The 15,178-nt window shown below is 46.0% G+C and overlaps 1 protein-coding gene across 1 annotated transcript in view; it reads right to left on the reverse strand.

The window, feature by feature from the left end:
* Nucleotides 1-10,678, reverse strand: part of Ephrin (ephrin) — a 73,350-nt gene extending 62,672 nt beyond the window's left edge. The window contains exon 1 of the mRNA XM_011499947.1: nucleotides 10,267-10,678. Coding sequence (XP_011498249.1) covers nucleotides 10,267-10,385 — 119 coding nt within the window. The 5' untranslated portion in view covers nucleotides 10,386-10,678. The remainder of the gene's footprint in view (nucleotides 1-10,266) is intronic.
* Nucleotides 10,679-15,178: the final 4,500 nt, after the last annotated feature.

A 15,178-nucleotide genomic window follows, 5' to 3' on the forward strand; every position in this document is an offset into this window, starting at 1 on the left:
ACCCTCGGTTCTTACTATCTGGACGGTTGGCGATCGCGTGACCCGCCTGCCGCAGAGGCCGACTTCCCCACGAAGACGGCGTTTCCGGCCCTCCAGAAAGACCAGTGCATGCTGGGCTCCGTGCGGGCAACCTGTTCCCGGACGACGTCACCGTTCTGCCGTCAACGATGCCGTTCTTACTACTCCACGCCCCGACTGGCCTCCGCTCGAGCGAAGAGTCAATGTACACGCTCTGACCCGACCTTCTCGTCCCGACGAAACCATTGCGCGAATTTCCAACGAGGGTCAGACCGTCGCCATCGAGTACCGTGGTAGGGTAAGGATGGGAAAGCCACGAGGAAGGACTAACTCGGGCCTGAACTCGGCTTTTGCCACGAGTTACGCGGGTTTTGATCGATTAGCTTTGCCTCGCGTCGCTCTCCATGATCGATTATCGATCTTCCACGTGACGTTGCCCCGTGCGTTTTTTCCATATACCGGGATAGGATAACCGGAACTTGTCGACTGAGTGGGTGTATTGAGGGGAAGGGGGAGGGGGGGGGGGAAGAAAGACAAAACGATCCTGCGCCTCGATGGCGCGTCACGCATTAGGCAATGAAAGACAAATACGAATCCTAACTGTTGATTAATTCCACAGTTTTGCTCGTAATTGCCGGTTATTTACTTGTTGTTCCCAGGCGATTGAATAGGGCTCCGAAGTGAAAAGGGCCGTCCTAAAAATGATAACGCACAGTCACGGGCCTGTCATGTACACATATGACATTCATACACGACAAGCGCCATGCGGTGAGCGTGTGCGCGTACAATTTTGTCTCGTCAGTTTCTCCACTTCCTCCGAAGCGGCGATAGCTTCGACCTAATAATAATGGGAACCTTGAAAAAAAAAAAAAAAAAAAAAAAAAAAAAAAAAAAAAAAAAAAAAAAAAAAAAAAAAAGCAACAGAAAAGTAGAAGCACCAGCAGCGATTCCCGGCGTAATTTGCACATTTCTTTTTTTTTTTATCTTTTCTCTCTTTATAGCGTTTATTTTATTCCTCTTATATTTTTTTTCGTTTGTTTTGTTATTCGTTTGTTAGTTTGTTTGTTGTTTTTTGCGAAACCAGGCTCCATTGGCTGGCGAGCAACGCGGATTGTGGGGTAGGGATGGTGGTAGTGGTGATGGTGGTAAAAAGAAGACACGTGCTCGCGCCCGCGGAAACATCGCGACTCCCGGCCAGAAATTTAATTATTTAATTAATCTCGTGTGAGAATGTAAATAAGTGACTCGGAGATAATTGACGTAATGGAAACGACATGGTATGCCGAAGAGGCGAAAGCCGCATACTTGCTGGTGCATTAGCATGTAGAGACATATGCGAAGACCCGTAATGGTTTAGGGATTTTCTGCAATTTACTTTAATAAAGCGCGGGGCCGGTTTCGATGATTGAATCCGCGAATGGCTCGGCGTACGGGATGGCGTTGGCCGCCCATAGGCCGGAAAACGTCATTATTCCCTGGCTTTGCTAATAAAACTTTGCGTGAGTTGCCGACTTTTTGCGCGCTTATAAGGAAATCTATCGGTCTCATAATAAACGTGAAACCACAACGGTAATACTTGATCTTATTATGGAAAGATTGTATCGGGCCCCGCAGCTGCCGACAAAAAAATAAGAATTTCGCTAAATTGTGAGAGTGTAAATTGCGCTCCGAGACAATGGCGTAAGCAGCGATCGCACCTTATGCGCTGAATAAAATATCGATCAAGAGAATAAAAAGTAAATTAAGAGCGAATAAGAAAAATAAGCCTGGCTCCTTGGCTTTATCTACATCGCGCAAACAAATAGAGGAGCGCATTTTTTTTTTCGTATAATTGGCGGAGCAATTAATTGCCACGGCGCGCTTAATTACCCGAGGCTCCACAATTTCCGGCGGCTGAAAAATCGCCAATCGGCAAGGATGATGAAGACGTTTTTTCGCTCCTCTCCCGTTGAGCTATTAAAAGTGGGAGAGCCCGAGCCCGAGCCAACGAGCCTCGCAGGACTCGATTCGCTCCTAATCCGAAAAGGGCCTGATTCGCGGCGCTGCGCGCGCAATTACACGACCGATAGCCAGGACTTTTTATTTAGCCGGGGCGGCGGATCGCGCAGAGCGCTAAATCCTCGAGGCTCTCGGGTTTGCGCAGCCGGCGGAAGAATAGGCCCCGAGTTCACGCCGATTCGCCCTTACTCGCGCCCTTACTTCCGCGTTTAACCGAGACCAATTTTCCAGCGTGCTATTAGATTGGGACGGGTGGCGTGGATGGGGTGAGATTGGTAAAATGGTGAGATTGGTGCTCATCCCGTTCTACTCCAGGAGCGACCAGTGCATCTGCCCCTCGAGGCTAATCTGCAACGACACGTCATTTTCGACGTTTAGCAGTCAGGAGGTGAGAAGCCGGGCGGGTGCGAGAGACGTCGCGCGGAGGTTTCATCGCGGGTGGTGATAGATGGTGAGAGAGTGCGGTACGATGTGGTAGCCGTTTGGAGTAGACGAGCCGACCGCGAGTCCGATTAGTTGGGCAAAAGATCGATGGCGAACGGCCTTGTGCGATCTCGGCTTGCGATATGAGGAATGAAATAGTCCGGGCGTCGCGACGCCCCGCTGCACTTGCCGAATTCGCAGGTCCGTCATCATCGGTCCTCGTCGACTATGCTCGGGCACATTCCCGCTACTCATCTTCCATCCTTCGCTTACATTCCTTCGTCTCTAAAGTACTGTTATTCCGGGCTATTCGACGCCTCCGTATATTATCATTGAGAAAAATGACCCTTTCGTCGGGAGCCCATTCAACGCAAGACGATATCCATTTATGATAAATATGATCTCGCTCTGTTACGGGAAAGAAAGCAGGCGTTCCTCCTTTTCACCAGAGGAATAATTTTATTTTAAAAGAATTTCTGTCACGCGAGCCAAGCTCCTCTACACATACCTCCAGAAGCGCGTACATTATATGTAGAAAAAAAAATTACTTAGAAATAAAAGGATTTTCGTGTGGATGGAAAAAAAAAAAAAAAAAAAAAAAAAAGAAAGGAAAAGAAACGAAGAAAATATTCCCTCCTTTTTTCCCAGTTGCTTTCTAATATTTCCAGGTAAAATCTTTCACGTAAAATATTCCTAAATATATTTAATTTAGGTGTAAGTGTTGAAAGAGCATGTAGTTACTAATTTACTCTCCTGTATAATAACAACGTTCATTCATCCGTTCATGCGTTCGTTCGTTTGTTGAGTCGTTTTTCGGTTCGTACGATGAGTGGTTGGTTGGTTGGTTGGTTGGTTGGTTGGTTGGTTGGTTGGTTGGTTGGTTGGTTGGTTGGTTGGTTGGTTGGTTGGTTGGTTGGTTGGTTGGTTGGTTGGTTGGTTGGTTGGTTGGTTGGTTGGTTGGTTGGTTGGTTGGTTGGTTGGTTGGTTGGTTGGTTGGTTGGTTGGTTGGTTGGTTGGTTGGTTGGTTGGTTGGTTGGTTGGTTGGTTGGTTGGTTGGTTGGTTGGTTGGTTGGTTGGTTGGTTGGTTGGTTGGTTGGTTGGTTGGTTGGTTGGTTGGTTGGTTGGTTGGTTGGTTGGTTGGTTGGTTGGTTGGTTGGTTGGTTGGTTGGTTGGTTGGTTGGTTGGTTGGTTGGTTGGTTGGTTGGTTGGTTGGTTGGTTGGTTGGTTGGTTGGTTGGTTGGTTGGTTGGTTGGTTGGTTGGTTGGTTGGTTGGTTGGTTGGTTGGTTGGTTGGTTGGTTGGTTGGTTGGTTGGTTGGTTGGTTGGTTGGTTGGTTGGTTGGTTGGTTGGTTGGTTGGTTGGTTGGTTGGTTGGTTGGTTGGTTGGTTGGTTGGTTGGTTGGTTGGTTGGTTGGTTGATTGGTTGGTTGATTGGTTGGTTGGTTTGTTGGTTCGCTCGACGGTGCATTAATTCGTTCATTTATTGCAACATTCCTTTCCACCCGATAATACTTAGCAAAATATTTTAAATCGTTATACAAGCATTAAATAGCTTCTTATTATATTTCTTAAATGCAACGTGCATCTACGCTTTAATACCTATTCACAATACAACGATACTATGCTCTTCGTAAATATCGTTTCTTAAATCTAAAAATTATGCATAAGCGATAATATAGTTGGCATTAACGTTTCTATAATTTGCCAGGCTAAATAGAAATTATTTAGGTAGTCGAACAAATTAGACGCGTATTAAAGTAAATTGAATTAGCGCCTTAAGTAACGAAGGATTATTTATTTGACGCGATATTATTTACTAAGTAATGGGGATTTCGGATAAGCAGCCTTTTTTTTCTTCTTCCCTGTATTTAAACATTGTATATTATGGAGTACAAATGTTAAGATCGTAAAGTTTATACGCCGAGTCTTTTCCTGGAAGCTAAAATATGAAGAATTTCAGCTCTCGTGTGTAACTAAACTCCTAACTGACACATTATCGCGTCGTGCTAATGAAGATTATGATTTCTTTTTCTTTGCTTCCAAATTGCAAGATATTATGCCATTTTAATAAATTTAACATAATGCAGTTCACTCGATCGCGGATATTGCTGTAAAAAAAATAATACCCAGTGGAATGAAGAGCGAGCTGTAAAGACGCGTGTTCCGGCAATGCCAAGAACCAGTCTTGCGTCTAAGAAATATCCTTGGCTGAATATCGAGAAAAAGAAAATCATCCGAAGAAAAAGGGCAGAGAATCGTCGGTGAGTGAGCGTGAGAGAGTAAGAGAGTATGAGAGAATAAAGCCGAGCGTACCCAACGGGTAATTTTTCGGGCGCTATTTTACGAGCCGCAAATCACAGCTTTTTGACGTATGTCGAGGAAAGATAGAAGAGGAGAGCCGCCCGCTCTTGCCGAAATACGATGCGCACCGCGAAAGGTCCTTTTCTTTCGTCATGAAAACCGAACAAAAAAATATCGCGCGCACCTACGGAGGCGGCCGCCGGCTTCGCCGAGTGAGATACAATGGTTAACTTCAACCCTGGGGATATTTTACGCACGTGATCGATTATCGCGACAATAACGCAACACCTCCGCAAGCGACGGCGGTGGTAAAAATAGAAAGGGGGTGGGGACTTAAATAATTAGGTTTAAAAAGTGTCTTGGATATATATATATATATATATATATATATATATATATATAGAGAGAGAGAGAGAGAGAGAGAGAGCGAGAGAGAGAGAGAGAGAGAGAGAGCGAGAGAGAGAGAGAGAGAGAGAGAGCGAGAGAGAGAGAGAGAGAGAGAGAGCGAGAGAGAGAGAGAGAGAGAGGGATGTAACGTATGTGTAATAAGAGATAAAGGCTGTTTGGAGGGAACGAAATAAAAAGTAAGATAGCGATAGAGGGAGGGAGGGAGGGAATAAAATCTGCCGATGCGTCGTCCTAGCATCGAAGTCTCCTATGGCAGCAATCATCGCCGCTTCGCTCACCACAAGCCAATGAACAGTTCCGACCCTCTTTTCCGCTTATTCCTCCCTTCTTCATTTTCCTCTTTCTCGACGATAATATTTTTCCCAATGATTCGCTAGCCCTTTCCTCCCCCTCGCCCCTTCGCCCCCCCCCTCTCACCCCACCTCACCCCACCTCCGCCAACCTTACGTTACGGCCTCGTTATTTAATTGTCGGATGAAAGTTGAAAGGCTTTTCCGTTAGGTTTCCAAATTACTTTTTAAAAAGCAGCGCAACGATTTTACAGTTAACGCAGGAGTTGCTATTGTTGTAACGCGAGTGAGAGTCGGATTTTTTATACATTTGGCTGTGGTGCCGTCGGGCTCGTTTCTCTCCCTCGCCCTCTCTATTTTTTTATTTTGTAGCGGCTGTCAAGGAGCGGCACTCAGGCCGATTAATATCCCGCGAATATTCGTGTTTTTTGCGAAGATCAAAGGCCGCGAGGAGGCTGCTTTTGCAAAACTATTTAGTTTAATAAAAAGAGGCCGAGGCGAGTGCGCGCCCGCGTCACTCGCCAGCCACCAAATCGTTCGTGGAAGTCGCGGTACCTCCCTCGCTTTCCTTCCGTCCCATCTTCGTCGGTAAAGGCACATAGTGCTCTCTGCTGCCTTGGCTGCGTAAATATTGTACTATATCTCCTCCGCCTCCCCGCCCCACCCACCCACACTCCTTCCGCTTTCCTCTCTGCCACTCGATCGCCCCGGCACGGCTTCTACGACCGAAAATTTCGCGAAATCCGGAGCGTTAATCGGGCGGCGTCGATGCTCCTGCGGCCGGCGAACCGTTATTTCGCCCTCGTAAATATAATAAAAAGCGAAAAGTCAAAGAATGGAGCAGACTCCTTATCTCGGGGAAACATTTGTCGCGAGAGCAAATTACTCCTCCGAGACACAGTGTACAATGAACTCGCTGGCAATCGTCATAACATAAAACTTTTAAAGACGACGCAGTAAAAGAGTCACTCACTCGCTCTCGGGGCCTTGCATTTTCGATTTTCAATTTTGCCGATTGTGAAACGAGGATTCGCGTTGCGGCTCGTTAAAACTCAAGGAGGCCTTGGGCGTACGACGAGAGCGAGACGGGAAAAGAAAGAGAGGAGCGAGAGGGAGCGTGAGAGAGAGAGAGAGAGAGAAATAGAGAGAGAGAGAGAGAGTGAGTGAGTGAGCGAGATGGAACAACGACGACGACGATCGACGATCTACGATGGACAGCTCGGATCGGCTCGCGAGCTGATTTCAGTGCCAAGTTACAAATCCTGTTGCACATAAGAGTCGAATGTTCTGTTGAATGAAATCGGTCAATGAACGCATAAATTTAAACAGCAAGCGTCAATTTTCCGAACGACGCGTCGCGAGCTAAAGCTTAACAATGCAGGAAAATCTAATCACTCATATATTTACTATGCCATTGCTCATTCTCTCTCTCCCTCTCTCTCTCCCTCCCTTTCTCTCTCTCTCTCCCTCTATCTCGCACGCTCTCATGCTCTCTTATGCTCATTCGCTCACCCCTCTTCTGATTATTCGTGTTTATTTTAAATTTCGTATCGGTTCCTTCTGCTCGCCCTCTGCTCCTCTTTTTTCGTTTTTGTCTTTTTCTTCGCATTTCCATGAGCGATACCTGATTATTCGAGAGTCACGCGCGCGAGATGTATCTTTTTTCCATTGTTCGGGCGCGTACATAAAGAAGTACACACGTACGGTGTTCGGCTGGTTTCTTTCTTTCCGTTTCGTAGTCGTTCTTTTTCCGCCTCCTTCTCCTCTGTTTTATTTATTTATTTATTTTTCTTCTTCTTCTTTTTTTTTTTTTCATTCGTTGAATCGGAACTCTAAAAAACGATTTCGAAGACCCGATATGTATATATATATATATATATATATATATATATATATATATATATAAAGGGAAAGGGAAAGGTAGTTAGGGGGCGATGGAGGGGTGGGGAAAGCGCAAAGTGAAAGAGATAGATAAATAGATAAAGAGGTAGACAGCGCGATTTCGGTGAAAAATTCAATGTCCACAATTCATCATCATTAAAAAATCGTGTAGAAATTAATCAGAATTTCATTCATATTTTTTTTTTCTTGTAAGGATTTATGTTCTATTTCTGACCCTGTCCGCTCCGTTCTCTCCTCTTTCAAAGGCTGCGGATTAGATTACCGATAGCATTACTGACGCGGTGCACCATTTCTCGAAAAAGGAAGCCCCGCTTAATCGATGTAAAACTACATGTCAACACGACCAACGAAGGGAGACAAAATGGTGGCACAAAAATCGAATCGATTACCGTATTGCCAGCGAAGGAAGGAAGGAAGTAAGGAATGAAGGAATGAAGGAAGGAAGGAAGGAAGGAAGGAACGAGCGCGCGCAAGTAAGACTTGGCAACTCGTGGCCGTTCATTTCGAATTTACCATCGCGTTCGCCTAACGAGCCTACGTACGAGCGCCGGAATAACATCGCGGATTTTTCACGACGACTGGAGTGGAGAACATCTGCCTGCCTCGGACGGACTCGGCTGGGCTTAACGGAAGGGAGAGCCCGGGCTTGGCGGCACCGCGCGCATGGAAATTGCACGGGGCGAGCGTTGCGGCGGCTCGCGGAGGAGAGGATCGGGAAAGGCCTCGGCTGCATCGCGCGCTACGACAAAGAATGAGAAAAGGGAGTCGCGCCGAGGGCCGCCGTTAAAGCGGAAAAGCGAGCGTCGAGAGAATGAGGATTTTTCCTCGATTGCGCTCCCATGAGAGTTTGCCTCGTTAGAAGTTCGTTACCGGGACAAAATATTTCCTCCTCTTTGCCCGCGTCGCCCGCCCCCGCACACCCCGGCCGCGCCTATTGTCCCTGGAATTTCGTCGAGAGGTTATCGTGAGGATATTGCCAGATAAAGAAAGTGCGACTGCGGCTGTGCATTTATTGTAGTTGTTGACGCGGCCACGACGATATTGGTTGCTGTTGCCGCTACTATTGCCCCGTCGCCGTAGCCGTCGCGGTCCTCGTCGCCGCAGCCTATATGCTCCGGACTTTAGCGGGACGCATAATCGCCTCGGCGTTTTATTTGCGTGAACGACGGGGCTTTTTCTGCGACAAGGTTCGCGCATTAAAAAAATCTTTATCGACGACTGCGTGTGTTCGAAAAACGAAAACGTGTTCGCGATTTATCATTGCTGACTCCTTCAAATGGACTCGATCCTCGAGGCCTTCATTAACATTCGCCGAGAGAAAAGGCTTTGATATCGCGGGGCTGCGACTTTTTTTTTCTCTTCTAATCATCGAATTTGCATACAAATTTTCGCTAAGGTTACGCTACGCTTGGCCAGGGCCGGGAGACTCCTCATGCCGATTTATCGACTTTAATGCCCTCGCTTCGTACACCTCCCCCTCCGCTCCTCTCCTCCCCCGCCAACCCCCTCCGCCCACCTTGATTAAGTATTTTAATGCGGAGGTGCGAATTTTGACGATAAAAAAACTGAATTCTTGCACTTGTCTCCAAAACCGTGTCATCGGCCTTCCTACTCGTAGCCATCCTAACGTAATATTAATGCACCGGTCCGAGACATTCATCCCTGCCGTTCCACGCCTTTTTTTTTTTTCACCTCTTTTCAATTTTCGTTTAACGAGTGCATCCTCGCTTTCGTTCGTGCTAATGAGCCAATCATTCCCTTGTAGATACTAATAATACGATAATGTGCCCTGCACGTCTAATTAATTAATTAGAGAATACAATTTCCTATTAATGACTAAAGAATTTTACGGATCTTTGTAGTTTCGGCGAATAGTGTGTGGCATTAATCGAGATGATCACTGAGGTTTTAATTTTCACAACTTTTGCATTATAGACGCTGACGTGATTTTTCGATATTCTGGCGCGTTCGGCAATGGTGAGAAAACTTGAAACTTTAGCGGAAAATTTTTCGTATTGAATGCATAGTCGATAAAACATTGGCAGAACCATGATTCGCGAGGCCGAATCATACGTAGTAACCTTACACACACTTTCCCACACTTTTTACACTTTCGTCCAAGCTTTCCGAATATACGCCATTATTATTACAAGTGGCAGGTGAATTTTTTCCATTGCACCTTCCTCCCGTTTTCAAGCTCAAAAATGCCACTACTAATATTGCCATTCCCTGCCCGATATTTGTTCGTTAGAGCATTTCAATGTGCGTAGGACGATGTTCCAGCGAGTATAAAACACTTTTTCTTTAAACCGCGAAATCGCGTGCTTCTAAAAATGAAGTTGGCGAGAAAGATGCATGAAAAGTGCTGTATTTTGTACTTTAAACATTCGACTTGATTGAACTTTGTGGAAAGGCGGTTGGAGCAGCAGAGCGCGCGCGCGGGGTTACGAACTCGTGGCAAAAGTCACTGTGAAATATGCGTTAAAAATCGGCGATCAGCGATTGTGAAAATCGGCGGGGAAAGAGGATTGAAGGACGGTGGGGCTGGAAAAATGTACAGGAATATAATCGGTGGCACTCAACACTTGTTGGCAACTCGTTTTCTTTCTCTCTCTCTCTCTCTCTATCTCTCTCTCTCTCTCTCTCACTCACTCTATCTATCTCTAATTATCTGTCTGTCTCTCTCTCTCTCTCTCTCGCTCTCTCTATATATATATATATATATGTATTTCTTTCATTTTTTTCATTTTTATTCATCATTTTTTTGTTTCTTTGACAATACGGATGTCTCGAGAGATCGTGGGGACAAAGTCGCGGGTCCCGAGAATCACTCCCGCGGTAAGCTATAGAACACTGTGAGGCTGGTCGGGACGCTCGTTTGGGATGCCGTCGGCCGCGTAACGCTCAATACACAAGTGCAGCACTTACATCGAGTTCGTCGTGTTCCAGTACATGCTGATGGTCTTGGCGCAGTTGCTCACGGTCGAGAGCAGCACCGTTTGTAGGCACACGAGGAACACGAGGGTGACTATGGAGGTGGACACCATGGTAGCTCCGGTCCTCGGCTGCGAGAGCCGTCGTCCGCCTCAGCTCCGTCTTCCAGCACCTGACACCACTATTCTCGCAACACAGCCACATCCACGACACCACGCTCGTATCGTCGATTACGGCGAGCGCGTATCTTCAATGAGCCGCGCACTTACGTCGTCCGCGAGGTGCTCGCGATGCTCATCCTCCCACAGGAGAGGCCAACTCTCGTCAATTCGTTATTTCAGCCCGCACTCCAATCCTCGGCCTTGGCGCACTCGCACAACTCCTCTTCGCGCACCGCACCTCCGTAACTTCCTCTTCCTCCTCCTCCTCCTCCTCCTCCTCCTCCTCCTCCTCCTCCTCCTCCTCCTCCTCCACCGACTTCACGCAGCTCTTTTCCTCTTCTCTCAAACAACCCAATAACTCAACAACTCAATAATAACTTCAACAACAATAACAACAACAACAATAATATTAATATTAATATTAATAATAACAACAACAACAACAACAAATACAACAACAACTATAACAATAACAATAAGCCGCGAGTGGTCACGAGGCACTGGCCACGGAGCCCATCGGGCCGTCGGTCCACACGGCGCCAACACCCGCGACGGCGAGAACTCGAGTTGCGCTCGGCGTCCGACGGGCCGCTGCAATCCGGCGCTCGGCTCCTGCCCGACTCGGGGCCTCCTTCTTTACGGGGGCCCTCAACTCCTGGGTACCGGACTGTAGGTCCTCGCTGCGTTCCTTACGCCCCTCATTCTCCGTCGTAGACCTCGACGACACAGCGCTCCTCTTAGTCGGGTGGGTGGGTGGGTGGGGGGCGATGATGAGGTAGGGGCGAGGGGTGGCGACTAGCCGTCACCGGCTCCCTCGATCTCTCGGTGCACAAAAGCTGCGAAGACGGGACACGGGACACGGGACACAGCACACGCGCAACGCACCTCTTTACAGCTCGGGATCGCGGACGCGTCTGGACGTGCGAGCGGTCGACTGAGCGACTCGCGTTCGGCGCTGCGCCGGCGAACGGCGAACGGCGGCGGCTACGGCGGCTACGGCGGCTACGGCGGCTACGGCGGCTACGGCGGTGGCGGCGGCGCAACTACGTCGGTGGCCACGCCCCAGCCAACGCGAATGACGAACGTCGTCGCATTATGCGTATGGTCAGGTCCCCGTGAAGGAACTTTTCTACTTTCAACGTCAAGCCACGCACGAGCGCGGACTCGGCGAGGACCACCGTCGGGGGTTCGACGAGCATCGGCCGCGGGACGACGATCAGTCGCCGAGTGACGTTGCGCCGTAGATTTTGCGTCTCGAGTCTACCGATCGCAGCATCGCTCGTGCCTATGGCACGTGGTGATTTTGGGGTTTGGTAAATGGGGCGAGGGAGCTGCTCGTGGCCTCGTTAGTCGCCATAAACGACGTGTCTTCTTGATGGGTTCGAACTGCGCGATTACGTTGACCTTCATGAATTTCCTTAGTGTTCGTGGAGTTTACAAGGCTATTGGATGGGCGAAGAAAATCGGCAGAGGGGAATTTACGTTAAAAACTCTTCTCTCTCCGTCTCCTTAAATATTTGTATTGTTTCTTGTCAGCCCCTTAATTTCACATTATTACAATTAACATATTTTACAATTTCACTTTCGAATCGTCCATTTACTTTTCGTATTCCATAATCGCGGTATTAATATTTATGTTAGTGTGCCGTGCGCGCTCATATTATTTATGGGACAGGATAAAAATAGGAGACGTAAAAATCTATAAAATTATATGGTTGATTACAATTTCAAAGTTATACTTCATTCGCCAATCGCGGGACTCTCTAATCCGATGATTTAGCTGGAAACTTAATTAGAAAAGGCAAGTGACGTCTTGCAGGTATCGGCCAATCGTTTCCACCTAAGAATGTCGAACTTGAAAAGCAGCTAAAGCAATAAAATATAAGCGCGCGATTTCGTTAGAATGTCACTCGTTCGCCGACGCTTAATTTATTCGACGCTTACTTCCAGGCTGGAGGATGCTGCTTCGTCGCTTTTGTACTGTTATTAGCGCGAGACAAGCAAATGGGATGAGGCAAAAAACAATTTTCACGAAATATTATCGGCTCGCAAGTATTTCTCGACCATCCTTTATAAAACTTACTTATAAATCGTCGACTTTGCGGCGCATGTTCATTTAAAAGCTTGTAGAGTGCAAATTCAAGGAGTTTCTGATTTTTCAGTGACAATACCCCACCCGGGTGATCCTCGATCGATGCATAAAGCCTAGCGATACGTACATCGCATCAAGGACTTTTGTATATTGCTTATTAATATATAAAATTCTTCTCTTTTTCCTTTATCCGTTGCAACAATGTATATATAATATTTTTGTCTTCGTGGTCAAAAATTCGGTATTTATGACGGTGATGTTGTGCCAATACAAGCTCAAAGGCTGCCTAGTGACATGTCTTTGCTAACGGACGGAACGACGAATGAGCAGACGGATAGACAGACAGATAGACAGACAGACGGACAGACGGACAGACAGACAGACAGACGGACGGTTAGAAGGAACTTTTGGGAGAAAAATGCTTTTTACCTTCTATTAAATGGCATGATTTATTTTTTAAAGACTATCCTTTATTTAAAAGTCTTATTTATTCGGCGCTGTACAATATTCGATTTATGATGACAAAAAAAGGAAGAGGATAAAAATCCTTTCAAATTAAAAAAAAAAAAAGAAAAAAAAAGCACTATAATTATTGTAAGAAATTAAAAAAATATTGTTAAGAGAAGTATATACAAAAGTCCTTTTTTCGCTCTCGGGATATAACCGAGCCAGCGTGTTTCGAGTTTTATAAGAATATCATGTTTGTATTATAATTTTGTAATGATCAAAGTGAAAAACAAATGTACTACATTATATTGTAATAGATATTAACATAAGGAAATAATCGAGTATCAGATTTGCAAATGTAATTATCGTCTGTATTACTTGATTTAATTGTTAGCAGTCATTGTTTAATTAGGCATGTCAACAGACTCTCATAGTACTTCTATGTTTCATTGTGTGAACAATCATTTCTGAGTAAACAATTTAATATCGTGCAAACAAGTTCTTTTTTTGTTCCGTTCTTTTTTGTTCTCCTTCATTTTAATACAAATACATTCAATTATCTTACAACAAAAGTGTATCTCACGCTCAAAAATCAAATAATATATGAGATAAATAAACGATGCATCACGCTGCTAAATAGTGGTGTTTTTACGCAAATTAAACCTGAGTGAAAAGAAAAAATTCGTAAACTGATCATTAAGTTGAGCCTATGTTTATAGCTTGTCGATTCCCATCGATCGATTATGAATAATTCGCAAGATTTTCTCGCTACTGTAATTGAGAGGGGAAAAATTGTTTACAATAATCCATGGCTAACGAGATAACGAAGAGTCTTCACTTAATCCGGGTATTTTTTCATTAGGTCCTTTGGTTAAATGCAGAAAGAATAGGTGAGAATGCCGGGGTATTAGGTAAAGTAGAAGAGCCGCGTCCTACGTATACAAAGTCAGTGTGGCACGAGTTCGGGGTGTCCGGGGATACATAGGCTTGGGTGTATAAACGACGGCAGTAGAATCGCAGAGCATCCAACCGATAACCGGGAAATCATAGCTTGTTCGGTGCCAAAGGGATGGTGGAAAAGTGTGGGACGGGGCTAGTGAAGGGCGGAGGTTAGGTAGTCTGATCGTCTGGAAGCGTTAGCCAGACAGGCACATTAATCTTGACTTCGGTTAACGTCTCGGGGTTGGAGAGCCACCCTGAGTGCTGTTTCCCTTGCATCTTCGCTTTTTGAGTTTCGTGATCCTTGCTTAAGGCGTTCTCTCTCTCTCTCTCTCTCTCTCTCCCTCTCTCTCTCTCTCGCTCTCTCGTTTTGTTTTGCCGATCAACCTCTTCCCGTTTCAAATTCGTCCAGAGGAAATTAAGGCGGTACGAACAGTAAGGGAAGCTTCTAGGAGCGTTAGCTTCATTCAGGGATAGTCTTCTCCCCCCCCCCCTCAACCATATTCGCGACAGAAGATGAGAGAGAGAGAGAAAAAAATTTCGGATAACTTTTTTTCGACACGGGGAGAGCTATGGACGCTCGAACTAAAGAGCAAGAGACAGTCATTTACAGACTATGGAAGGGGGTTAAAAAAACCTCCTTAGCCGAATAGACGCGAGTTTTATATGACACGTGATAAATCGAGCGGTAGCTTTATACAAGAATGTTTAGTAAAAGTGAAGGACGATGATAGGTGAAACGAGCATAAAGCTAATGGATGACTTGCGGAATAACGAAAAAAATTATACGACGCAATTTTCGATAGAAAACTTGTCCGGCGGATGCAAAAAATACTTATTATAATTCTCTTCTAATCCCCAAACGAACGTCCATTTCTCGATGCCAAAAGCTACCAGTCAGTCGGCTTTGTTCGTTGTTTTTTTGTTTTGTTTTTTTTTTTTTTCGTTTTGTTTTTTGCTTGGCTTCCTCTTTTTATCGCAACACCATACATACAAATAAACTGGCTGTGCAACAATTTTTACAATTAAACAGGGCCCCGTTCAAGAAAAGCAAATGCTCCCGTCGCTTTCTCAAAAAGACTCGACGCTACTACGGCGAGTCGGGCTCCCAATGCTCGGGAAAAGGATAGTGGTGAGACGATAGCGGCAGCTGCTGGCAGTACTCAGTCCTTGGATTTGCTGTGTCTAGAAGGTGGCGCCCCCAAGCGGATCGCTCCACTCGCTCCTCGAATCTCGGCTTCTTCGGGCAGCTCAGAGCGGCAATAGG

This window comes from Ceratosolen solmsi, unplaced genomic scaffold, assembly GCF_000503995.2.
Source record: "Ceratosolen solmsi marchali unplaced genomic scaffold, CerSol_1.0 scaffold41, whole genome shotgun sequence".
Classification (NCBI taxonomy): domain Eukaryota; kingdom Metazoa; phylum Arthropoda; class Insecta; order Hymenoptera; family Agaonidae; genus Ceratosolen; species Ceratosolen solmsi.